Raw genomic sequence first — 12,658 nt, 5'->3', positions numbered from 1 at the left:
TGAATGCTATCTTGTTCTTTTTTCTTTATGAATAGAGAAGTTCAGATGATTATTGTATATTATTGGAATTAATATTGCATACGTCCTGTTTTAGAACTTTGAAAAATTGATCCTTTGCCAGGAGACTTATGAATTAAATAAGGACTTGGGAACAAATTAAAACAACATTTCAGTTACTTTCACACGTATTTGTCTTTATGGTTGTATTTATTACATGTGCAGTGAAGTGGAGAATTGAGGCAGTTATTTCATTATTCATTCCTTACCCTTTTTCCTGAAATAGCCTGGTAATTGAAAGAGTATTTTTAAAATTTGCCTTGAATTACCCTTCTTTGTCTGCTTGTGTGTGCAGACTTGGTAATAGAGTTGAAAACAGTAAAGGATTTGTTTTAATTTAAATTATTACTTCGAGATAAATATTAGGGCATATTGCTAAATGTATCATTTAAGATAATCCTTGAATGTGGGTTAGAGGGAAAGAAGGGTTAAAGTATCTTTTGGTTTAAATTATTTTAAAAACATGAGTATGAGGTAATTTTCTAAATTTCTCATTATTCTATATTTTGTTAGAGTCATTATTCATAACCCATTAGTGAGCTATTTGGAAGTAAGTTAGGGATTTGGGAGGAAAGTTTTAAAAATTGGCAAAGTCTTAAATATCGGATTGCTCAAAACATTTCTTTTTTATATGTGACTCCTTTCACGTTTACACCTCTTCTCACTAACTCACCAGTTGCTGTAAACATTCTAAAAACAGTTGTGGCTGGATATAGTGGTTTATGGAAATATTAATAAATAACGACATTTTTTACTTTCAAATAATGAGGTCATGTCTATCAATTAAAATTTGTGAATGATTGACTTTAATTCCTTTTCTTTAAATTATAACCAGGGTTTAATATTTTGTATTAATTTGTCAGTTTTTTATGAGACTTGTGATAACCTCAAGTTTCTGTCATTGAGCCAGGGAAGACTCAATAAAGGAATTGCTATTGCACACTTAGAAAGAAAAACCAACCACAGCTCCTCCCCCCAATCCCAGCTCTGCTTTAGTTTGTTCTGGGTGATTCTTCTGATATCAGCTACTGCTTCATTTATGATGTCTCTCATCAGGAGTTCACGAAGTTCAGAACATAAAAATATACTTTAAGGAGCTCTTTCTAAATGTCCTGATGTCCTGATAATAACTCTGTTTTCTTTTGTGACAGAGGGTGGTGAAGGCAGATATTGTAAACTACAACCAGGAACAACCTGTGTCAAGAACTGTTAACCCTCCTAGAAGCTCTCTGTGTGCGGTTCAGTGAGCGCCTTTTCTTTGGTCTTGCTAGTCCCAGCTGCCTGGGCTTGTGTGGGCCTGTGGGCCGGAGGATCGCTAGGAACCTGTTTATCTGTGAGCATCTCTGTAGCTCGGTTAACGCTTTCCTCCCAGCTCGCTGCATCGCTGCGTGTTGCCTCACAGCCGCAGGCAGCTCCTTGGACGAAAAGAATTCAGCTTCGGGACCACACACTTTGAATTCAAAATGGAAAGCCCATTCTCTGGAGTTAGACTGCTTCACTGAAAAAGAATAATGTTGGTCCTCTTTATGTCCTCACTTCTTTTTTCCCAGATGTCAATTTTTTTAAAACAAATATGAAAACTATCCTAGTCTTGACCATCAGCCAGCATATTGCCACGGCCCAGCTTCCTTCGCTTATCCGAACTCACACATGACAAGGTCCACGTCAGGGTGCAAGCATTTAAACGAGTCATATGTTTTCTCTGCAGATTCTTAAGGAGGCAATCTTCTGCTTCCTATCATGAGCGAAAATATATAAAGCTGTATCTAACTGAAAATGCTTCAAATAAAGCTGTAATAGAAATATTTTTTTCATTTTATAAAAAAGGACCTAAATTGTTTGTATTGTAGCTGTAGCTCACAAAGCAGTGAGTATTTGATATTGTATTTTTATTACTGCATCACGGTCATTGTATATTGTGTAAAAGTTCGATGGCTTTGTGAGTTTTGATACACATCCAGCTGCTGCTCCACGCGGACTTTCCTGCAAACGGTGTAGGAGTCCTCCCAGAACAGGTGGTGACTGTTGTTGGATCATTGTGGGTCAGACTGGACCTGATGTTCAGAGTTTTTCTCCTGCAAATAAATTTATTTAAATTACTGTTTTGGGGGAATTTTCTTCCAGCCATCTTCCTTTTAGTTACAGGAAAACAGCGTGTTTTGAAATCAGTGATCCTGTGACGTTTAAAAAGCATTCTCTTATTTTGTGGGACCGATGAAAGAGCAGACTCCGTCACCTGGCCTTTCAGGGGCTCCGTGTCGGCTGCGTCCTCCCTCCCGTCCTTCTCCTGTCACCCTGGGCACTGCCAACCTCTGCGCAGAGAAGAGAGCCCTGGGCTCACTCCTGCTTTGTGATGGTACTTGATGCCCGGCCTTCCTGTCTGTGCCGCCCAGAATCCCTCCCCTCTCCACCTGTCTGCCTCCTGCCAGCGCGCCTCAGGCATCCTGAGGGCAGGGCTCTGTCTTGGTCACAGCTGTGCTGTGTTTTTGCGCTCAGGCCCAGTGCCTGGCATGAGGGCTGCTTTGTATTGGCCACATCAAAGCAGAAATGAGTGACGCCCCTCACAACGTCAGTCCTCGTCTCCACTGTTGCAAGGTCCACGTGAGCACCTCGGGTGGCCATTACCCTCCCTGCATTGACTCACCGTGACTCGTGTCCTTGTGTTTATTGTTGAACAGGCCATGAGGTGATTGAAGAGGCCTCCTGAGTGGTGCCAGCACAGGGTGCCTCTCCCTCATGGGAGACGCCCCCAGTGTGTGCAGAAATTTTGGGCACCTAATTTTGCAGGTGTAAGGGATTTTAGAAAACTAGTTTTTTCACATCCTGTGTGGCTCAGGAAACTGAAGTTTGGAGAGAGAAAAGAACTTGCCAGAGGTCATGGAATCACAGAGCCAGACCGCATAGGAAACGCTCTGTCTCCAGGCCAAGGTGACACTTGTCAAGAGTGATTTGAAATTTAAGAAAGTTTAAAAATTGTGACTGCTACCGTGTTTCCCCCAAAATAAGACCTAGCCAGACCGTCAGCTCTAATATGTCTTTTGGAGCAAAAATTAATATAAGACCCGGTCTTATTTTACTATAATATAAGACCGGGTCTTTATAATACTATAATATACTATATAATTAATATAATACTGGGTCTTATATTAATTTTTGCTCCAAAAGACGCATTAGAGCTGATGGTCCGGCAGGTCTTATTTTGGGGGAAACACGGTAGCTCAATAGACAGTGAGTCCAATTTTTGTCTACTTTGGTTTTTACATATTTTTGTTTTGTTGCAATTAAGCATCCTTTTAATAAGCCTTCCCCAGGTGATAAGCCCTTCAAGGTAGTTCAGTTTATCCTTCTTCTAACATCTTCCTAACATATGCTGGTCAGTCTGCTAGGGACATCTTATTTCTCTGTATTCTGTAGGAGACTATAAAGTGGAATAAAAGAGATCTCAACCCTCAAGGTTACCTTACAGTCTAGTAGGAGAGATGTTTGTTGTTGGTGCTGCTCTTTTAAAAGCTGTGATTAGTTGAAGTCTACTATTAAGCTAAACTTGCCCAGGGCTTTACATTCAGTAAGAGGTGAGGCTGTGCTCTTTTGGTCATTTTGTGTTGTTTTCACATGTATGTGAAAACGTGAGGCTTTTCGTCTTTTTTCAGTCCAGTTATTGCAGTAGCTCAAAGGTATGTCAACATGCACATATGATTGTGCACCTAAGGCTACAGGCCTAGAGGAGGCAGGAAGAACTTACAGAAGGTCTCCGATCAGACCCAAGTGCACTGTGTGTTTATAAAGAGAGCACTGAATAGGGCTGAACGGGCAGGGACAGAATGGCCTCCGTAAGATGCTCTGTCCTGGGCATTTCCAGGCACTTGTCACATGAGCTGTGTTTTTTCTGAGACCAATCTATGACGGGGGTATCATCGTCCTTGTTTCACACATGAGGACACCAAGGTGAGAGAGAGTGAGTCCACCAGCTCCCTCCTGGAGTCAGTGGGAGAGCCAGGACCCACACGAACCATTGCTGAGAGGACGGTGAGGCGGGACACCCATTCAGGCTGCCTTCCTTGCGTGAAGACCACACAACTGACCTCCTTCCTGGGAGTTGACGAGGCCTGGGTGCTACGTTGTTCTTTTGAGCAGTGGTGATGGCTAATACTGGTCCATCCACCTTGTTCCACTGACCTAGCCCAGCCGTGTGTGTCTAAAGAGGCTGCTGGCGGTGGTAAGTTTGCCCTCTGATCGCCGCGGTGAGGACAGAAAATTGCCCCCCGCCCCCACCCGCCTTTGGCCTCGTTGCTTTCATGTCTCTCCCAGCTGAACCTGACCGTCACTGAGAGCCTTTGGCCCGAGGACAGCACGCACAGTGAACGTGCAATATGGCACATGGCCAAAGCAGAGTTCTGAATTCCATATAACAATTTTACCCATGCCTCGGGTTTTATTTTTGAAACAAAAACGTAGGATTCATGCTTATTTTATTTCGTTACCTCTCATGTCTCCAGTTTTTAATTTAAAAAATTATAAGTCATTCCATCTAGTTTTAGGCACTTTGTCTCCTGAAGACGCATGCTATAAAGTTTCAAACTCATTGTGGTCACTTCTGCTGCTTATTGAACTTTGGAAAAACACAAAAGTTTTCAGCCAGAACTGGTCATTGGACGTTGCCTTTCCAGTGCACCCTCTATTATGTGTGGCGAACCGCTGTGGAGTGGTTTTTGGAGTGGCCCGAAGAACTCCTATGACTGCTTTATTATTCCAGGAGGAGGTAAGCCAGGGCCTTTTAAAGTCGATCACTGAAACAATGTGATGGAGCATAATAATTTGTGTGTCATTTAAAAATAGAAAAGTTTTTTGGCCATAACCCATGCTAGTGATTGCTGTAATGTTGGACATCCTGAAAAACAGTTGCAAGATTCAAAGGAAATGGAAATGCAGACCATCGAGCACTGTGGTAGACATTTGTCCATGGCCTGCCCAGCATCCAGGTCACCACTTCTCCTAACAACAGTTTCCTGACTTCCTGATGAAGTTCTCCTCCATTTTCAACCACTCACAGCCCTAGGAGTGGATCCTTATTGGCTTAAACCCATTAGGATATTAATCCCTCCCAGTCTCACTGATTGGCTCAGAAGTGAGTGAATAGCTCCATTAAAGCTAATGAAACTAAAGGGAACATTGGCTGAGGTTTCTCAAAAAGAAAAGAAAAAATAGCTATCCCCTGAAGTTTCCAGATGACTCTTTGCCCTCTGGACTTGAAAGAGAAAGACGTAGGTCTGAACAAAACCGGCAGTCTTCGTGAGGACGCACGGGGGGAGCCTGCCCGAATCCAGAGCCGAGCCGGGGGAGCAGAGGTGAGAAGTGGAGACAGTGGCAGCCCCTGACACTGAGCCCCAGATCCAGCCATGCCACGAATTGTTTAACAGCACGACTCAACTACTTTTTATCATTTCGGCTAGTGTCATGTTCCTTTGTTGTTACTTCTTACATAAGACTTTTCTGTACCAGGGCTTTGCTTGGCACCAACGGCAGAGATGAACACGATCTGTATTTTGGCCTCGAGAGCTTAGTCTAGGTACACGTATAACTCATTAAAATGCAATCAGACTGTTAAATGCTTCAATAAAATGAATATAGGAAGATGTGGCTTAGCAGGGAGTGTGAAAAAACAGGGATTTCAAGTGACAGGAATGAGGGTCAACAGTGTAACAGAATTGCCTTCAAAAGCTAATGTAATCGTAGGCTACATTCATGCAAAAAGAGTCTGTTCTCTGAGTTGTTTGTGCATATAAATCACCTGGAGAATCTTGATTCAGTTCCGGGTGGGTTTTAAAGTTCTGCATTTATAACAAGCTCCCAAGGGATACAAGCGCCGCTGGCTTTTGGATTGCACTTTTGAGTTGCAAGGGATTAGACCACGCCTGCCGTACTTTTCCCCATATGGGTGCCCTCTTTAAGGGGGTAACAGAGCACATTCTGATTATGGTGAGGGGATCCATTGTCACATGAAACAGTAGAAGGAAGACTGTGCTTAACATGGAAAAGTTCTAGAAGGCGTCAGAGAGAGACTGATGATGGCCTCCACATAGGTGACAGACCATGCTTTAGAAAAAGATTAAACTTCTACCAGAACCTCTAGGACCCCCAGAAATAGATGGGTAGGTAGAAGCTATAGAAAGGCGATTCCAGTCCAGCCCAAGAAAGAACCTTACAAACATCTGTTTCCAAAAGGAGGAAGAGATTGCTTTCTGCAGTGTTGTGTCACGTTGCAGGGTTGCAGATTCACAGGGCCAGGTAGGTGAATAAAAGGCAGTTCAGAGTAGAAGACGGTATGAGTGGGTGGTAAGCTGGAGAGCATGTGTCCTGTCTGAAGCCATTCCAATCCAGTTTTTAAAGTTATATTGGCCAAATAAAACCTATGTGTGGATAGGGCCACTGCCAGCCCATATAGAACCGTTGTGCCAATTAGAAAAATATGTTACTTTCTCAAGGCACTTTGCTTCCCTGTTTTAGAAAACTGTCACACTGTTTTGTTAGAACAGGCACTTCACTCTCCTAGAAAATGGATGATAAATCCATGATCCCTGTGACGTGAATGGCAGCCCTATCGATGAGCTGAATTCCGCCCTGTGGTAGCCAGATTACAACCCTTGTGACCGTGAACCTTAGCATCTGGATGTAAATTTGATGAAATTAGCAGAGAAAATTATTTGGCAAACTTTTTCCAAGAGCAAAATCAGAGTGTTCATAGGCCCTAGGGACACGTGAAGCCTGGGGACGCTGTATCTGCCCTCAGGTTGGCAGGACATAATGGTGTCCTAGGTGTCAGGAGAGAACGCATCCAGGGAGAAGGTGTGCGGGCCTCTGACAGCAGGTCAGTTCCACCCAGATGGGGTTGAAGGAGCTCAGAACAGATTTGACAGGCCAGGAGGCTTGGACCGACAGCCTTGCGTGAGACAATCCTCCCGCTCCCAACACCCTCCTGGGAAGGGAAGCTTTCTGTAGAGCAGAACCTTTGGGCCAAACTCAGAACCGCATACCACTCCTTTTGGTCTGGCCCCTCAACACAGTTTTCCACACTGGAGAGCTGGAAACAGGGAAAGGCAGATGATTTGTTAAGCGTTCCGCTTCCAAGTTAGACTGAGTGTTCATAGGCAGCCCACACCAGAATGAAGTAGACTCAGGGCTGGGGGTCAGGCGCAGGGAGGCAGATCCCATGGGTGCTGCTGAGATACCAGCTCCGTCCCCACTCCTCCCTAAGCCTGGTGCCTGGGCCTCCTTAATGAACCCGAATCCAGTTGCCCATAGAAAGGATTCCTAGCCATTGTGTGTCGGGCCCCTTTGGCCTGCTTTCTTCCTCCACAATCTGCTGCACACACAGCTATGAGAATGAACTTGACCCATGGGTTTGAATTAAGTCACCCTTGTTTCAAACCCCTCAGTGGGGGCTCCTGGACTTTTCCATCAAAGGAAAATGACTTCCTCAGCCTGACATTTAGAATCCTCTAATTGCTTCCCCGTCCTTTCTTCTGAGACATCTGCTCATCTTCAACTCTGGTGACTACTTGGTTCTACCGTGTTTCCCCGGAAATAACGCCTAGCCGGGCAATCAGCTCTAATGCATCTTTTGGAGCAAAAATAAATGTAAGACCTAGTCTTACTTTACTATACTATAAGACCAGGTCTTATATAAGACTGGGTCTTACATTAATTTTTGCTCCAAAAGACGCATTAGAGCTGATGGTCCGGCTAGGTCTTCTTTTCGGGGAAACAGAGTAGCAAGTGGTACCTCGCCTCTGTATCTCTACTGGGATTTTACCTAGGAAAGGAGGGACCCTGAAGAGGCAAGTTAGAAAACACGCTTCTCTTGGCTCAAAAACCAGTTGGCTGGGTGACTAGTCACTCCACTCAGTGTTCCTGGGCTGTTTCCTGGAGTCATGGAGTGCAGTTGTACATGCCTTTATCATCACTCTGGCTTGTTACGGATGCAGGGCAGGACGCTGAGCTCTGTGGTGTCTCCACGCTTGATGTGTATTGTAGTCAGCCTTCAGGATGGCCCCGTGGTCCCTGCCTCCTGGTAGTCACACCCTGTGCTGTTCTCTCTCCCACTGACCCGTGGCTAACCCGTGGGGCTTGTCTGCAGAAGACTGCAGACAAGATGGGGTGTGATTTCCAAGATGAGGTCTTAAGAGGCATTGCTGCTTCCACGCTGGCCCCTCAAACTCCTCCTGCGGGAAGCCACACACTGTGCCATGTGGACACTCAAACAGCAGTGTGGACAAAGACATCTAAAGAACATTTACCAACAGTCAGCATCGACCTGCCAGCCCTTTGGTGCCGCCCGCTTGGAAGTGAATCCCCAGCTTTCCATGGGATTGCAACCTTACCAGAGACTTTGAGCTAGAAGCACCCAGGTGAAGTGGCCCCGGATTCCTGATCCACGGAAACTATGAGAGATGAGAAGTCTTTGTGTAAGCCATAAGTCTTGGGGTAATTTGCTTCATAGCAATCGGTGACTAATACAGTAGGTATTTGTGTTGTCTCTGACAGATGGGGAAACTGAGGCTCAGGGCAGTTTAATAACCTGTCCCAGGTTGTACAATCGGGGAATGACAGGACAGGGGTCTGAATCCAGATCTGTTGACTCAGAAGCAGGGTCACTGACCCGTGTAGTCCCCTACACAGAATTGGTTGGACTGATTTTCATCAACAACCGTGGGCAAAGGCAGATATCTCTGTACGATAGCAAAGGCTTCCGCCTGCAGGGATGTTTTCCTGGTGTGTCTATTTTGGTCTTAACATATTTTGGTAATGTCAGATTGTTTCTTATACACCCAGTAAATAGCCTTAGAAACGTTTCATTCAAAATCGTTTATCCTAACTTGTGTTGTATAAAGTCACAGCACACAAGTGGCTTATTAAAACAAAAGTAACCACATTCCATATAAGGAGCCTTTGTTTTCCTTAATTTTCTCCCTTCCTCTGAAGGCTGAGTCCTCTCCTTCCTCACCCCCAAAACCCCTCCCTTTTGTGTAGAAGTGACTAAGCCCTCTTGTGCCCTTTGCTTGCACATGAAAGTGAATCTCCTGCTTCTCATCTGACCACAGCCTCACTGGAGACCCCTGGCTAGAAGCACTCGGCCAAGCTCAGAGCGTCACCATGCCACCCTGCAGCCATGAGGCTACTTGTTCCACTCCCCTCAGACTAGGAACTCTGTAAGCCCAAGAACCCTGCTGTTTGTATCTGTCTCTCTGGCGCCTGGCACCAAAGAGGCACCCAATAAAAGTTTATTGAATGAATGAAACCTATCTATGTTGTAGGTTGTCATGAATGAATCGTAAACAGCCTGTGGGGTGAGTCGGGAAGACTTCTGCTCTGGAGATTGTCAACCCAGGCACTGACTCTGCCTTAGCCCCTAACAAGCTACGTGACCTTGGGCACGTTCCCTCACCTCTGCCGGGCTCTGCTGCTTGACCTGCAGCGAGTTTGTTAGGTGCTGTCAGTGGTTCCCAAACCTGGTCCATCATCACAGTCACCTGGGAAACTTACAAAAATGCCGATTCTGGGACTGTGCCCTGCATGCAGGGTCCTGGATTCTGTTTGGGGACCGCTGGACAAACTCATCTCTCTGTATCTACCTCTCCCTGTGTGACCAAGAATGGACTGCCAGCATTGAAGCTTCAGCTTGCAAATCTGTAAAATGCAGATGATAACATGAAAACCATGAAAACTTCACGGGGCTAAGATGAGGCTCTCGTCATGGGTGGGGGGAAGGACCTCAAAAACTACCAACAATTCCAAAGAAGTATGTGAACTATTGATCTTCATTGTCTGCTTTTCTGAGTGTGCCCTGGAGTTGGATTTTGGCTAACCAGCCCTAATAGAGCACTAATGGAGCCCGCTTTGTTGTTATGGGTAGGTCATCCCCTGCTGAGGCCCTGTCTTTTGCTTCTCCCACTAGCAGTCCAGGCCCCTTGAGACCCCTCATTTGTTTCTCACTTGGGGATGGGACATTGTCTCTTTCCAGCTTCCCAAAAACCCTTGGCTCTTGTGCCAATTTAACCATTTCCTCTCACCCCACTTCCACCCTCTGTTCTGTCCCTTTTCCCAATCCTCTGACACTTTATCAAATTTGTCTTCCAAATTGGCAGGTGGCCCACTAACAGATTGGCTCGCTGCCCTGTGTTTGGGTCAGGGTGTAGGGATGATGCTGTAAAAAGCTGACAGAAAGCTGAGTGAAGCAAGAGGTGAGTTCTGTCTCACTACGCCTACAACCCAGTACAGAGGGGCCTAGTCTAGTTTGGTTTTGGTGCTCTCGTTGGAGGCCCAGTCCTGATGGTTATCGATAAGGAACAGAAGAGGGAGCTAGGATTTACTGAATAGCTACTTTATACCAGGTACCGTACTAGGCACTTTGTAAATATTTTTCATAACAGCCAAGCTTTAAAGCACATCTGCCATGCAGTAGGCTGTCTAATCTCATCCTCATCGCAGGCCTCAGTAGGAGCTGTGCTTCTCGCTTTCCAGACCAGCAAGCGGAGGCCTGGAGGACGAAAAGGTCCAATAGCACACAGTCAGCAGAATGCAGAACCGGGATGCAACCCTGCTCTTACTGACTCCAGAGTCTGTCCTGCCTGACGGAAACGGTGTTTACTCCCCGTCCATATTTAGCATTTACATTTCCAGGGCAATGCTTGAACCTAGAATGGGATTTCTTTTTAAGTTTCTGGAGCCAAAGTTATTTAAATTTTATGGCTAGGAAAAATGTAAACTTACATTTTCAGCCGACCAGAGATGATAAAGTATGCATTTGTCAAATAAAATTCTTTGCTGTGATAAAGTAAATTATTCCTTGGCCTTGTAAAAAATTAGGCCTCACTTGAACTGTTTTCACTTCAGCCTTTGCTAATATTTCTGTTATCTCCATTAGGGATTACAATGATGAATGCCCTCTATTCGCATCGTTAAGCACTTCAGTGAATGTGTGAACATGTAGAGATCGTAAGTCACAGGGAAATGAAACAACATGGTCTCCTGGAAAGAAGAAACATCTTGAGAGTGTCTGGCAGATTGGGGTTAGCGTCATTCTCTGCCACTCTCTAGCTATGCACGCTTGGTCCAGTTCCTTAGCCTGTCTGGGTCTCAGTTTCCCAATGTGTAAAACGTAGATGATAATGCTTATCTCACTGGGTAATTTTAGGGATGGGATGAGATGCCAGACTTATAGCACTTTGCACCGTTCCTGGCATGAAGCAGTACATAATACATGGTATGGTTATTGCTGAAATAGCTGCCATGGTAACTGGTTATTTAATGGCATGCCCAACGCTCACGTTAGTTATTAGTTCTCTGGGCAGCACAGTGGAGTGTAAGCCTTATTGTCTGGGGGGCCCCACCTGACCGTACTTCTGCCCCTGTTAGAAACAGATCAGGCAGTGGGCAGATGAAGCGCATTTGTGGGTGTATCTGATGAGATCCTCTTGGCTACAAATAACAGAATAGTGTCTTAAACAGTTAAGAATATCGATCAACCAGTATTCTCAGGGGAAGATGATTCCAGGTCTGTTTAACTGAGTTGCTCAAAGATACCACCAAGTTCTCAGATTCTTTCTTTTTCCTTTTGCCATCTTCAGCCTATCAGCTGTTAGGCTGTCTCCCTCATCATCCCAAGATGGCTGCAGTAACTCCAGCCATCACATTTTTACATCACGAAATCCAAAGGTCAGGAAGAGGAAAGAGGGCCTATTCCATCCTCATGCTTCCTTTAAAGAAAGAAGAAAAATTTCCCCAGAGCTCCACTTCCCAGGAGACTTCTCAGCCCTTTTATTAGCCAGAATTTTATGAAGTGCTCATCCCAGACCAGTGGTAAGGGAACTGGTTAGGGCCCGTGATTCTCAACTCTGGCTGAGAATGAATTGGGGAGTCTTTACATACATATCTAGGTTCTACCCTTAGACATTGATTTAATTGGGCTCGCTGGCACCTTGTGCATGCTCGTATGTGTGTATACACGCCAAGGAGCTCTGAGGCATGTCTAGGGTTGAGAACCATTGGTTTAGACTCTTCAAGTTTCAACCCCTGGGAAGGAGAGCGTCTTAGTCTTCACTGAGCATAAAGCCATAGGCACAGGGTATGGGAGCCAGTGAAGTTCTGGAAAGGGGAGTGTGGCTTCTGGACAGACATCCAAAGGAGCTGCCAACACAGGTACAGAGAAGATACCTGGATGAGGCCACACAGCATGGTGCCAAGAACATACGTTAACATTTGAAAGAACTTCAGGTTTACACCTGTAAATTGCATCAGTTTGGTTACATTAATCTTCCCGAGCCTCAGTTTCCTTATACAAGCAATGAAGAGTACCACTTACTTCTTGGAGTAGTTTTGAGGTAAACTGAGATCAAGGAAGTGAGAACAGCTGACACAGGTTAGGGCTCAGTACATGTTAGTTAACATCCAGGAGGTCAGATTTTCCTCCTCCAGATTAGAAAATGTAATCGGACCTGCCCTGGGGTCCCTTTGGCCTGTCCCTTGCTTGTCACCTGAATACTTGAGCAAACAACAACAGCAACGTCCCTCTGTTGTTTGGACAGGAGCCTCGGCACAGAGTGGG

At 45.2% G+C, this 12,658-nt stretch overlaps 1 protein-coding gene across 2 annotated transcripts in view; it reads left to right on the top strand.

Annotated features, from left to right (window-relative positions):
* The window catches only part of RAB28 (RAB28, member RAS oncogene family), an 81,803-nt gene extending 79,646 nt beyond the window's left edge, over positions 1-2,157 (top strand). For both annotated transcript variants that reach the window (XM_074321421.1, XM_019740864.2), the window contains one exon: positions 1,209-2,157. Coding sequence is in view for 1 of the 2 variants with exons in the window: in XM_019740864.2 (XP_019596423.1) it covers positions 1,209-1,304 (96 nt within the window). In the remaining variant the exon portion in view is untranslated. The remainder of the gene's footprint in view (positions 1-1,208) is intronic.
* Positions 2,158-12,658: the final 10,501 nt, after the last annotated feature.

Source organism: Rhinolophus sinicus, linkage group LG02 (assembly GCF_036562045.2).
Source record: "Rhinolophus sinicus isolate RSC01 linkage group LG02, ASM3656204v1, whole genome shotgun sequence".
NCBI lineage: Eukaryota > Metazoa > Chordata > Mammalia > Chiroptera > Rhinolophidae > Rhinolophus > Rhinolophus sinicus.
Note: the sequence above shows the minus strand (reverse complement) of the source record. Positions and strands in the feature narration are given on the sequence as shown.